At 38.1% G+C, this 14,730-nt stretch overlaps 1 protein-coding gene across 1 annotated transcript in view; it reads right to left on the minus strand.

The window, feature by feature from the left end:
• Positions 1–14,730, minus strand: part of LOC126977463 (putative peptidyl-prolyl cis-trans isomerase dodo) — a 56,368-nt gene that overhangs the window by 6,015 nt on the left and 35,623 nt on the right. The window contains exons 3-4 of the mRNA XM_050826280.1: positions 5,992–6,114; positions 3,445–3,484 (exon numbers count right to left, since the gene is read on the minus strand). Coding sequence (XP_050682237.1) covers positions 3,445–3,484; positions 5,992–6,114 — 163 coding nt within the window. The remainder of the gene's footprint in view (positions 1–3,444; positions 3,485–5,991; positions 6,115–14,730) is intronic.

The following is a 14,730-nucleotide window of genomic DNA, read 5'->3' on the forward strand; positions in this document are numbered from 1 at the left end:
TAGGATGTGAAGTGGTATTCCTGGTGGCTCAAGAGTGTGAAGAAACTCTACAGGACATGCACAGATTCATCAACCTCCAATACACACTGTATTATATATACTAAAGATTCATATTTTATTTGAACTAACTTAAAAATTATTAATACTATTGTCTGAGTCGTTTCTTGGAGAAAGAATAGCTCTTTCTCTCAGCCATGCAGCGCAATTTACTCCAGATTGAACAATATTGGGGTAGATAGTGTCCGTTAGGCTAGTCAGATCTCTCACAACATAACCAAGATTACTGGGAATGTTTATTTTACATCCCTCCTCCAAAATATTTCCATCACCAATGTCTAGCAACAAATTGGACAGCTTCTCCGCCTTTGAATCATGTTGAAGATAGAGAGATACCCATATTTACATTTAAGGACAAAATATGAACTTTAGGCCATAGAACTGATGACTTAAGGCTTGCCTTCACTTCGTCTGGACGTGTTCCTCGTGAAATAACAGGCACGTCTGTCTAAAGTCACCAGCCAATAGTACCGTGACTCCGCCCATAAGTCGATTACAATTCCTTATATCTTGGAGATTCCCATTTAGAGCTTCAATGCCTTTCTTATGGGCCATAGTACACTCATCTTATACAATAATTTCGGCTTCTTGAAGCACTTGTGCCGTGTTCAGATTCAAAGGTAATTTGAAAGCAGAATGTGCCGTCTTGCCTCCATCAAGCAATCCCTCTTCTGAATGTCTAAGTATAACATTTTTTTTTTTTAATTTTATCATCGAAAGACGTAGGTGACAAAGGTATTTTAATTATATAGGTACCCAAAATACCACTACAGCCGAACTTCAATTTAACAATAATTAAAACTATCTCTCCAAATTTCATCCCCTATTTAGCTTAGCAGAGAGGGGAGATTTTCCAAAATAACGTATAGGTACATTACATATAACGTATAGGTATATTTATATTATTTATAGCGAGTGATCTAACATTTCACATCTCTACATACATTACATCTTTACATATTTACATTTTTAACTTCGAAAACATAGGACGTTCGTACAACCTTCCAACCCCTATTTCATCCCGTTTACGGTGGCGGCTTTACATAGCATCCTTTTTTCTTGCACTTGCCCCCTATAACGAACTCCCTCATATACCTATATATATAATGCCCTCATATTAACTGGCATATGAAGTCTATTTTAACCATGAGGCAGCATGGCTTCTATAAAAAAAGATCCACTTCGTCGAATCTAGTCACTTTTGTTGAAAATTTATCATCTCAAGTTGATAGAAATATACAAGTAGATGGGCTTTATATGGATTTCTCTAAAGCATTCGACCTAGTCGACCATAACATTCTTATTGACAAGCTAAAGTATTACGGTTTCGTCGGAAATATTGTTAACTGGTTTGCCTCTTACCTAAGAGACAGACATATGACAGTAGTTTTGGGTGGTTTCGAATCTTCTATTTCTTACACGGCGCGCTCTGGAGTGCCCCAGGGATCCATTCTTGGTCCGGTGCTTTTTAACATATTTGTCAATGACATTGTAAGCTGTTTTGTCAACTCAGAAATTTTGCTTTACGCCAATGACCTGAAAGCGTTTAGTGCGATCAACTCTGTAAAGGACTCCTACTTGTTGCAGGACGATCTAAATTGTTTAAGTCGCTGGTGTATTGCTAATAAAACGGTAATGAATCATAATAAATGCTATTATTGTATTTCATTTCATAGAAAAGTTCATCCGATTCAATTCGTATATAGTATAAATGGCCATGATGTTCAAAATGTAAATTATATTAGAGACTTAGGTATCGTTATAGATCATAAACTAAGCTTTATTGTTCATATTGATAACATATGTAAGAAAGCATCAAAGATCACTGGGTTCATTAAACGTAGCTCCAAAGGCTTTCTGAATTCGAACACTAAATTATTGTTGTTTAACGCTCTTACCAGGAGTATTCTTGAGTATGTTTGAGTTGCCTGGAATCCTCACTATAATACACATTCTATGAGAATTGAACGAATCCAAAAGCGCTTTCTGCACTATGTAAGTTTTGGCGATAAGTTATGTAATATAAATTCTAGCTACTATTTCAGACTCCGACACTATAACTTATTGACTCTGTCAGACCGTAGAAAACTATTAGACCTATGTTTTTTACATAGACTTTTCAATGAAGGCTTAGATGCGTCTGACTTACTTTATAAAATATCTGTAAGAATTCCACGACCGTATAGTCGTGTTGTAAACTATATGCCTTTCAAAGCTGGCGTCTCAAAAACAAACCTAGGGCTCTCAGCACCTACCAATAGGATGTTAACTTTATATAATAGCATAAATAAAGTTTTCGATATTGATATAGTGGGTGATAGTTTTCCTAAATTAAAAAAAAATATAACGGACCACTTTCATTCACAATATAGTGACGAAATGGTTTAGTATCTTTTGAGTATTTCGTATTATTTCATTTTATTCGTATTTGGGGTTCAGAAAATTTTATTATTAGGTTTCTTTGATTTTATTTTTAAGTTAGCTCTAATTGTGTATTATCTGTTCATTGTACTAGATTTTGAAATTTTTATTATTAGTTTTTTTTGATTTTATTTTTAACTTAGCTCTAATTTGTGTGTTATTTGTTCATTGTACTAGAACCAGCTAGTTGACTGTTACAGCTTGTTGGATCTTATAATATCTTGTCCCTCTTCTTTTTCGTTTCTTCTGCTTCTAACTAGTATCTCTTTTGCAAGCTGTGGCAATCTCTAAGTGGGTCTACAATTTAACAATAATATGTAAGTACCTCATTTTTAAATTTCAAGTTGAAGTAACTATAGGTACATCTTTTCTATACAAAATTTACAACCCCTCATTAATTACCCTTAAAAGGGGATTTCTCAAAATGACTTACACAGATTTTTATGATTTAAAGCTAATAACTTAAATGTCGATTTTTACGTCTCTAACTTCAAAAACATAGGACTTTCATACAACTTTCGACCCACACTTTCACCCCGTTTGGGGTGGGGAATTGTCATAGCATTCATTTTTCTTGCACTTGCTCCCTATAAAGAACCTACATATTAAATTTCAAGTTGAAATAATTGTAGTCACAACTTTTCTATACAAACTTTACCCACCTATTTTACCACCATTAAAAGGAGATTTCCCAAAATGATTAACACAGTTTTTTATTAACTTAATAACCTTAATGTCGATTTTCACGTCTCTACCTTCAAAAACATAGGACTTTCATAAACCTTCAACTACCCCTTTCACCACCTTAGCGGAGGGGTTTCTTAAATCCGTTTCTTAGCTGACACCTACGTCCTAGAAAGATCCACGTTTACAGGCTTTGTAGTTTCTGAGATTTCATGATGAGCCAATTACCGGTGGAAATCTCTTTTATATATATAGATAAGAATTATTTGAGTCTATACTTACAAAGGTTTGAGTTCTTAAGGATATCCATGACGTCATCGTCCTGAAAAATTATAATTGAAAATGATTATTGAAGCAAAACAACAAGTTTTCATGGGATCCAAGCAGGATAAAAGTGATTTATCATTCCGAGCAGCGCTGCAATAATACGAGTAGATGTAATTTCTGATGTTTTTATAAGTGGGAGGCTTCACGATTTTATTTTATGCGCAAAGATTTTGTAAAATACAGAAATGATACTTATTTGGTGATTTTAAATAATACCTACATAAAAAGCATTGTCAGTTCCCCAGATATCAAGGGGTGTTGTACATATTATTTAAATTATTGTTTTACTATTATATAAATGATTTGATTTCGTAATGTAGTACAATAGTTACCAGACAGTAAATAATGACTACCCATGCAACCGACGTAAAACTAAGATTATATTATCGCGTACAAAGGCGAGGAGAGCCCGAGCAAATTGTATTTACTTATCCCGTCACACACACTCAGAAATAAAATAAAAATGTTTCTTTTACTGGAGGGAGGGCTACAGCTTAACGAATACAACAGACTTGTCATTATTCTTGTTCTAAATTTATCATTAGAGTATAGACTATAGTGTATTAGGTGATGGTGTCATATGTCATATACCATAATCCATTTAAACAATAACTGCTATGCTTTCTTCTTGAACCGCCCAACGGTCAAGTGAACTCCACTAACAAAAAAACGTTTGATGGGCGTTTATTCGGCATTTAGACACAGAACGTGCAACGAGAAATGAAAAGCGACAAAAATGCCGATTGTTCCGTTTTGTGATGTAAAAATCGAATAATAGTTCACACCAGAGCTCACCACCTATCATCGATGAAGTACAATTGACTTTTAACTTACTTTTTAATATAAAAACTACTAAACCATGAGAGTACCTGCGTCTCGAATTTTACACAACACAATTATCACAACACTTAGTCGTATCATTCCGCTCGTTGTATCATACTGCTTATGGCGAGAAGAGATAAGATTGGTAAATTTTGATCGCATGGACGCTCATACCCCTCAAAAATAGGTTGACGGGGACTTCATAGTAAGAGTTTGTATTGTTGGTCTATTCTATTAAATGTCTTTGGCCTTCTTAAAATATTATCTTTAGGTTCTCTCAATTTGGATGTTTGGGAAGGAAGTTCTAACACGTTTTAAGAATTTTGGGAGGAATTGTGGAATTTCTCAGTCAATACGACATGGGCATGATAAAAATAAGCGTGCAGATACAAATTTACAAAGGCTGCAAACTGTTCATATCAGCTTTCAAGTATAACAAGGCAAGGGCACCAGTGATCACTTCCTGTCAGATGAGTTGTAACCTCAAAGTTCTGTTATATCATGAAAAGTTTACATGGCATTGAATTCGTTATCCTTGCTTATCGAATCCGTTAATGGAACGGTAGCAAGCAAAGAAGATACGAAAGGTTTAGGCCCCGATATAAATATGTAGTTTAGTCCCGATTTTTAGTATTGACGTCGCCAATGGCTTTGTTAACATTGCATGCGTTTGGCGGCATAATGAGCGTCCACGCAGACGAAGGCTAACGAGACATATGAGCGATTAGTGTATTCAGATATCTGTTACTAATAATTTGAAGCACGCAGTTACTCTCGCTCAGGCATTACAGAACTTATACATGTATGCACCGCACATTCGTTAGTGCAATACTGAGTGTGGATCATCGGTGAGTGCGACAGTGACAAGTGAGTGACTCACGGGCTGCTCCTCCAGCACGCGGTGCAGCAGGCCGCGGAAGGCAGCGGCCGGCAGAGAGCCCGGCGCGTGCAGAGCGGACAGTGACAAGTGAGTGACTCACGGGCTGCTCCTCCAGCACGCGGTGCAGCAGGCCGCGGAAGACAGCGGCCTGCAGATAGCCCGGCGCGTGCAGAGCGGACAGTGACAAATAAGTGACTCACGGGCTGCTCCTCCAGCACGCGGTGCAGCAGGCCGCGGAAGACAGCGGCCGGCAGAGAGCCCAGCGCGTGCAGAGCGGACATTGACAAGTGAGTGACTCACGGGCTGCTCCTCGAGCACGCGGTGCAGCAGGCCGCGGAAGACAGCGGCCGGCAGAGAGCCCAGCGCGTGCAGAGCAGACAGTGACAAGTGAGTGACTCACGGGCTGCTCCTCCAGCACGCGGTGCAGCAGGCCGCGGAAGACAGCGGCCGGCAGAGAGCCCGGCGCGTGCAGAGAGGACAGTGACAAGTGAGTGACTCACGGGCTGTTCCTCCAGCACGCGGTGCAGCAGGCCGTGGAAGACAGCGGCCGGCAGAGAGCCCGGCGCGTGCAGAGCGGACAATGACAAGTGAGTGACTCACGGGCTGCTCCTCCAGCACGCGGTGCAGCAGGCCGCGGAAGACAGCGGCCGGTAGAGAGCCCAGCGCGTGCAGAGCGGACAATGACAAGTGAGTGACTCACGGGCTGCTCCTCCAGCACGCGGTGCAGCAGGCCGCGGAAGACAGCGGCCGGCAGAGAGCCCAGCGCGTGCAGAGCGTACAGTGTCAAGTGGGTGACTCACGGGCTGCTCCTCCAGCACGCGGTGCAGCAGGCCGCGGAAGACAGCGGCCGGCAGAGAACCCAGCGCGTGCAGAGCGGACAGCGCCCACAGCGGACAGTCCCCGTCGTCGCAGAACTTGAATTTCTGACAAAAACATTCGTTTAAAACTACCTTCATTTATGGCTGAACAGTTTGAATAAATTAACTAACTGATTACATCTGATTCTCAATGCTAACACATTCCACATTGTTAGCTCCGCACTTGTTATCCACAATAGGAAACAAATACTTTAAATTATAAAATATTGCTGATAGTGACAGATGGACAGGGTGAAGATGTCTATAAAAGGCGCTGTCTCCCTGGCGTCGATACATTCTCAAGTTTTATCCCTCAATACGTAGATAGGGTTGTAGAAATAAGTTTTCTGATACCTACATATATAAGGCTTAATTGTAAATAGCTTTAATAGGTAGATTTAAGTAATTTTATATATATATTTTAATATCAAATATAGAAATTTTGAATTTGATTTTTTTTTGCGTCGATACATTTCCGCTGTAACCGTTGACTACTTAGGTCGTTACTCTGCCCGATTTCTGTTCGAATATTAGTCATTGTGTTTTTTTTTCAAGAAATTTATTCTTAGAATCTTAACAAAATGATCTATTTGATATAAGAGTTCATTATTTAGATGTTAGCTTGTTTGTGAATTTTTAGTTCGTGGTTTCAAAATGTGTTGTTAAAAACCCCTTTTGATCTTATTTCCTAGAACATTCTATACAAAACTTAACAGTTCAATGGCTTTCTAAAGCGGTTGTTAACATTGCAGAGAAACTTCATGAACAATTTGGGAACAACACTTGGAAGCTTGCATCCGTCAGTGTGCTTGTAATACGATAGGAAATCGCGATTTATTTATTTATAGGAAATGACGGCTTTTTTGCACAGGATGCTGGCTAGATTAAAGGTACCACAACAGCGTCTTTTACTGCCGTTATTGTGCTTCAGTCTGAAGGGCGATGAGACATCATCAACAGCTCATGTCTCAAAGAGATAATCGTTTCTGCTGCTCAGTATTCTGGGTTCCGTCAGATTTCAGAGCGGTACTACATTGTAACGAGCAGGGCGTATCTTAACCACAGGTAGTCGTCTTGCTGTTTGTTTAAATTTCAACTTAAATCCTCCACCCATACCTCCATCCCTGAGTGTCGACGCCAGCAGCTTTAAACCAGCAAAGTTTATATTTACATGTTTAATGTATTTTTGTAAGGGTTTAGTGTTATGTTTTCTTGTTCAATTACACGTGCGTCAGCAAGCAATAAATTTGTTTCATTTCTTTAATTAAAATTAAAATACTACCTGTTGAGTGCTTCTACATGGTCCTAGATCAAGCCGGATATATAAGTTTTACCAATAACTTGGAGTACATTGGAAATTCAGCAATAATTAAATGAAATTAAGAAGAATTAAAATCACAAGGTCATTGAGGTTACCGGTGTGGATTATTATGAAGAAAGTTCATTTGGATTGGACATAATGTGGATTTAGTTGTGTTAAGCCTCAATTATTCATTTTATACACCCAGTGGTCGTTTTTATAACAGGTAGTATTAAGCTTAATTAAAAGGTATATTACCTACTAATATTAATTGTGAACTAAATACTACATTGTCATTGTTAGTTAATAGCAGGTAGCACACGTGCATTATAACTTGGTTTGTGTTATTTAATTATTTTATATTTGGGGTTAAGTTAATTTGTGCTTACAAACAGTACTGTTAGTTTAAACTACATCAATTAACTATCTTAATAATTGACACAAACTGTATTGATACTTCATTAACAGTGATTAAGTATAAGCAATAAGTATCTACAGTGCTGATATTATTGTAAGTTTTAATCTAAGGTTGTAACTTAATTTTTTTGCAACTAAAATTGTAACATATAGGTACCGAATGTAAGAAATTAGTATAATATTATACATATAATATTATATAGAGAGATATAAATATATCACAATTATATAGGTATACTGTTAATTCAATAAAATTTTATTACAGGTTTTAACTCTTCGCTCTCGCTATCTCAACTATGTCCTAAGTGTCACGGGGAACACACTTTAAATAATTGTCCTCAATTTTTAGCGCTTAGTAATAGTGCAAGGTTACAGCTATTGCCTAATTATAAAATTTGTTTTAATTGTTTTCGCAGTGGGCAGTTTTCGAATCGGTGCAAGAAATCAGGCTGTAAGATTTGTAGGCGTAAACATAACACACTAGTTCACGTAACAGAATTGAAAACGAACCCCATCGCGAACTCGGCGCCGCTGGCCGCTGTACCAACGGTTACTGATGATAACAAACCGGTTTCGTCACGTCCTGCCTCTGCTGCAGTGCTGTTTGTTCTGATGACTCAAGCGCAAGTTGACTCTGTCAGTACATGTTCCGGGTTCGATTCCCTGTGAAGTTTTATTGTCTACGGCGTTAGTAAAATTATTTGATAGTGAGAATCGTGAGCACATAGCACGTGCTGTACTAGACAGTGGCAGTACGTCATGCCTGATGACGGAAAATTTATGCAAACAGCTTAACTTGCCTATACATCGTATAGATACACCTATACTAGGCATTAATAATTCTTTGTCGCATACAAGTAAAGTATGCAGCGCACCTTTGAGCTCGTTATGTGAGGATTATACAGTTGATGTTCAATGGTTTATTTTGCCATCCATCACTGATAAGGTGCCTTCTAATAAAATAAGTTTAGTGAATCTTAGTATTCCATCTGATATTTGCTTAGCCGATCCTAATTTTAATCACCCTGCAACTATTGACCTTCTGATAGGAGCTGATCTGTTTTGGGACCTGTTAGGTACTGAACGCGTTAAATTAGGTCATGGAAAACCGGTTCTTTACGAGACTAGACTTGGGTGGTTAGTCTCTGGCCCGATTAACAGCGGCTATTTACCAGGTTTTTCTGGGCATATTAAATGCAATTATCTTCAATTAGATATGACGAACGAAAGCTGTGAGGACATTCAAAGCCAACTTACGCGCTTTTGGCAGCTTGAAGAAGTAAGCCCTCAGTCACATAGCTTTTCAGTAGAAGAACGGTTATGTGAAGAATATTTTTAAAAAACAACTTCACGTTTATCAGACGGCCGTTTCTGTGTTAGAATACCTATTAAACAAGATCCAAATTTATTAGGAAATTCATTAAATCGTGTTATAGAAAGAGTCCTTTTCTGATTATGAGTTACTATTAAACAAACATAAACTTCCTCCGAAGAGCTCTTTAAATAAATTTAATATTTTCTTAGACACAAACAATATAATTCGCGTTGGAGGTCGCCTTAATAATTCACAGTTTTTATATGAAAAAAAATATCCTATTTTAATACAGTCCACACATCGTTTTACTAAATTATTATTTCAACATGAACATAAACGTCTTATGCATGCAGGCCCCCAGCTTCTTTTGGCCACAATTAGAGAAATGTATTGGCCCATAGCTGGTCTCAACCTAGCAAAGATATGCTACCATCAATGCGTGCTATGTCGCCGCATGAAGGGTCAAACTGTCAATCCTATAATGGAGAACTATCCACAGCAGCGTCTCGTTGTAGGAGAACACCCATTCACTAGCGTAGGGGTAGATTATGCTGGTCCTATCACCGCAGCAAGTCGTCAAGGTCGTGGTTGCAGATTTGTAAAGGCTTACATTGCCATTTTCATTTGTTTTACGACTAAGGCCATTCATTTGGAGTTAGTAGGTGATTTAACGAGCAATAACTACTTGTCGGTATTGCGTAGATTTATAGCGCGAAGAGGAAAACCCTCTAATATGTACTCCGACAATGGTACCACCTTCGTAGGTGCTTATAATGAGCTCGCTAAATTTCTTAAAAGCAACTGTGATTCGATTGCCGAAGGTGCAGTCAATGAAGGCATTAATATTCATTATATACCGGCGTACAGTCCTCATTTTGGCGGATTATGGGAGGCTGGTGTTAAGTCGACCAAGTATCACTTAGTGCGAGTGCTGGGAAATGTCATTTAACGTACGAGGAGCTTAACACAACTTTGGTTCAAATTGAAGCCCTGTTAAATTCACGGCCTCTGACCCCGCTGTCATCGGAGCCTGACGACCTGATGCCACTAACACCAGGACATTTTTTGATTGGGAGACCATTCACATCGTTACCAACAAGTGACCTTACAGATCAGTGTACAAGCCACCTAAGTCGTTATCAACGGATTGAGCAGTTACGCCAACACTTTTGGAATAGATGGTCCAAAGAGTATGTATCTGAGTTACAGACAAGGTCTAAATGGCAGTTGACGAAAAGTGATTTGACAATGGGATCATTAGTAGTAGTAAAGGATGATCATCTACCACCATTGAAATGGCGCCTTGGTCGCGTTGTGGGAGTTCACCCAGGATCTGATGGAGTGACAAGGGTCGCAGATGTAAAATGTTCCAACGGGATACTCCGCCGTGCTGTCACCAAGATCTGTCCACTGCCAATCTGCACTGAGGATGCTGAAGATGGTGAATATGTCGACGCTTGCAGCTTTAAACCAGCAAAGTTTATATTTACATGTTTAATGTATTTTTGTAAGGGTTTAGTGTTATGTTTTCTTGTTCAATTACACGTGCGTCAGCAAGCAATAAATTTGTTTCATTTCTTTAATTAAAATTAAAATACTACCTGTTGAGTGCTTCTACACTGAGTTAAGTGCTTTATCCTGTTAGCATTCCATTTTAAGAGGTATATGTTTAAACTGCTGATAGAGGAATAAATTATAATAGTTTTAATTAGTTTAGTGTTTATGTTTTAAAAACTACAATAACAATTTACTTTGTAATCTCATACATAAAGGCGATAGGGAGCCTTCATCTGAACTGGCCACGGCGACTCACTTGGGCGTCTATACGCCGCCTATGCGAAGAAGAAGATAAAAGTCCGATGTCATATTTTATAAAATCACTTTACTTCACAATCAATAACCCACATTACACTTTAGTCCAAAAATCAATTCCATATAATTTAAATAGTCACTTTTGTTCAGACTTAACGCCTGCACAAATATTACGCCAAAGCACCCGCATCAGGCGCTTGAAAATTCTTCATACAATCTGTCATGTAATCTGTCAATCTCAATCTGTACTCACGTCACTTGACCTACCATCATTGTACAATTCACATCCTTTATTAATTTATTAAGTATCTGGGCATTTAATTTACACCATTCTATTCGCTAAAAATAGAACAACTTTCACTTCACCAAAATCAATAACAATTATTTCAAGCTTACGTAGATCAAGAGTGATCCGTCTAAACCGTGGTGCGCTCACCATGGCGGTTCGACAATGAATGGCGCAGGGGTGGGACAGACGCCTTAAAGTGACGAGTTTTATCAAAATACACACTATCATTACAGTATATTCCAATGCGATAGAGGTACATACAATATTTCACTTTTTTACATCCTTAAATTTTATAACATATTATAAATAACGCTACTCTCGTGAATTCACCCTGAGTGCAACAAAACAGATCCGTCTGTGAGGCTATATCATTAATAATATAATAATTATAGGCTTAACAAGTTGGTGCGCGCGGACGGCACCATCAGCAATGGCGGCCGACGTCGGCGCCATACGTATATCCGGAACAACAAAATACAGTCTACTCAATATATCCGCATTATGCACCTTCCCTCTAAGTACTTTGAATAGATATGAGATCAGCGCCAGCTCCCTTCTTACCCTCAGCTCGCTGTATCCAACCATACCCAAAATAAATAATGTCGGGTACATAAGTGGATAAAAAGGGTAAACCCCGTATAGCCTCATATACAGGTACCGTATAAATTTATTTTGTATCCGCTCTAACATTATACTGTACTTGGCTTCATGAGGAGCCCAGATAACGGCGTTGCATTCTAACTGGCTTCTAACCAAAGCGTTATATAAATTAATAATTGCCTTAATATTGGAAAAACTACGAGCCATACGTAATATAAACCCCAGATTCCTAAAAGCTTTCTTACAAACCTTAGTGACATGATCACGAAACGTCAAGTTGGCATCAAGAATCAATCCAAGATCCTTGACTTCAGATACCCTGGTCATCTGCGCCCCGTCCACGTGGTAGTTAAATAATGTTGGATTACGAGATTTGGAGAAAGTAATAACTAAACATTTTGAGGTGTTAGACTGCAATAAATTATATTTACTCCAGGCTACAACCCTGTCGATGTCGCTTTGTAATTTCTCACAGTCATTCTTTTCTTTTATTGGTAATGAAAGTTTCAGATCTACACCGGATCTGGTAAAATAAGGCTTTGATGTATGTCCAGCATAATTTACATACTGCTGTCTATCAGCCATATAGCTGGCCATAAAGTTTAATAGTTGCGGCGTGAATCCAAATCCAGCTAACTTTTTTATCAGCACATCGTTATGGACTAGATCAAATGCTTTTTTAAAATCAAAGTAGGCTGCATCGACCTGCCCGCCACCATCAACTACTGGAATAATATTTACCATGTGGGTTAATAGATTGCTTGTGGTGTTTCTTTGCGGTCTAAACCCATGTTGAGCATCTGAAAAGTAACATTGTACCTGTCCTAAGACGCAATTTTGAATTGCTGACTCAAAAACCTTTGCTGGTGCTAGCAAGATTGCCACAGGTCTATATTCGTCTACTCTACTGCTACCCCCACTTTTGGGTACCGGAACTACACGACTAATCTTCCAGCACTCGGGATATATAGCTGCTTTTAAAGACAAGTTGTAAATATGGAGCAGTGGCTTCACCAACACCAGTCGGCAATCCTTTAATATATATGGAGGTATACAGTCAGGACCTGCCGATTTTTTTGGCTAAAGTTGAGTTAGCGCACTCTGCACGTCACTTAGCTGTAACTCCACAATGTGAACTCTTGCAGCTCCGTTGTCATAGTTCGCTTCCTTTATTGCTAGGTTTACGTCTAAAATTGGTTTCTGCTGGATATAAACTGATCTTGAACATGAAAGCTTTGTCAGCTGTCACTCGCTTTGAAACCTTTCATATTTTCTATAATTCTGTCACTGGTCATAAAATGGTGGCTACTTCTAAGGTTTGCGCATGTATGTTGCTCTCGTGTTCCATTTTGCATATTTACACTACTAAATCTATCCTTTATGTTCTATGTTGTGGCATAATTTATTAACTAACTCTTACGCGCAATTTCAACATGGTAGAAAATTGCAATACCTACATTAAAAAGTAGAGTTAGTTATTTAATTCCGTCACAACATAAAAAATTAATTTTATAATTTCGAGCTTATATATAGTTTCGAGCTTATATTATATTTATTATTTTCGGGGCCAATCTCCAGATAGCGCTAGTTTTCAAATAGACAGCTCATAATGCGTAGAGAGGGCTCTCTTTTCTCTTTTCCCTGTATATTATTATACTCTTTGGAATGGCGCACACTTAGCTGCGCTGACCATCGACATGACGTACCGCCAGAAATGACGGATGTCAAATCTAGATCGGCATATTCTCACACTGTTTATGGAGATCTACAACCCGTAATTCCTCAGAATCCTTGGTTCTCGAAATTTAAAATTCCCAACAAGTCAGTGATATCAACTATTTGTCGTTTACGTTTTAATCATGCTTGTACCCCAGTATTTTTGGCTAAAATAAGAATTAGGGACAATTCCTTGTGTGAATGTGGTCTAGATGAGGGAAACGTGGATCATTTATTCTTCAATTACCCTTTAACACAACCTTCTTTATACAATTTTATACCTCCTGAAATTCCCCGCCCAACTTCCTTTAAATGTCTCCTCTCCCTAGTTTTCACTCCTTTTGTATATATTTTGTGTAAATATATTAAAATAAATAAGATTAAGTTGTAAATAGCACTAAGTACTTATATCAAATAATTTAAGTAATTATATTTGTGTTTGTCCCTTATAGTCCTAACAGCATGTATATTTGTTTCAGGTATAAGAAAATAAAACTTGTTTCAATCTTAAGCACCGATCAATACCATTAAAATTAGTAAAGGAATACTCTAAGCTTGGTGGTCTACCTTAACGTGACATTGGCAAACTTGTGGTATACCTTCCACAGGAGCCATAGTAGGAAGAATAGAATAGAATTCTCACACTGACATTTTGAATGCGCCGTCATATATAATGTATAGAATTACAAAGTTATTTAAGCAGTTAATGTTTCTAGAAAACTGGACCGAAATCTTGGTTTATACACGAAAGACTAATTCTATTCTAAATTCAAAGCTTCTATGTTTGATAGAAGTACCTCAAATTTTGATGATCGGTCAGTCAGTGATCTACAAAATTAAGAAACTTTGACTAGTTATAATTCTTAAACTACTGATTCAAAATGAATGAAATTTAATATATCTTGTTTATACAATGCCTGATTGGTTACTGAAAATTCAGGCTTCTAATTTTATCCACAACGAAGTTGTAGGTGCCGTACTGTACCACTGATTATATTAACAGTTCCCTTTACATGGTCTTTGACGCACGTGTTTATTGTATTTTTGTTTGATTAATATTTATAATTCGATAAGAAAGAAAGTACTATGTATCAATAGGAAGAATGTTAACGATTCCCCTATCCGGGTGTGTTGTCCCTCCGCTACGCACCACACGACAAGCTACGCCATCGTAGGAATGGCTAATATGAGGATGTGATCTTTATCTTCTTCTCCATTCTCGAATAATGAACT

This window comes from Leptidea sinapis, chromosome 2 (assembly GCF_905404315.1).
Source record: "Leptidea sinapis chromosome 2, ilLepSina1.1, whole genome shotgun sequence".
In the NCBI taxonomy this organism is placed as follows: domain Eukaryota; kingdom Metazoa; phylum Arthropoda; class Insecta; order Lepidoptera; family Pieridae; genus Leptidea; species Leptidea sinapis.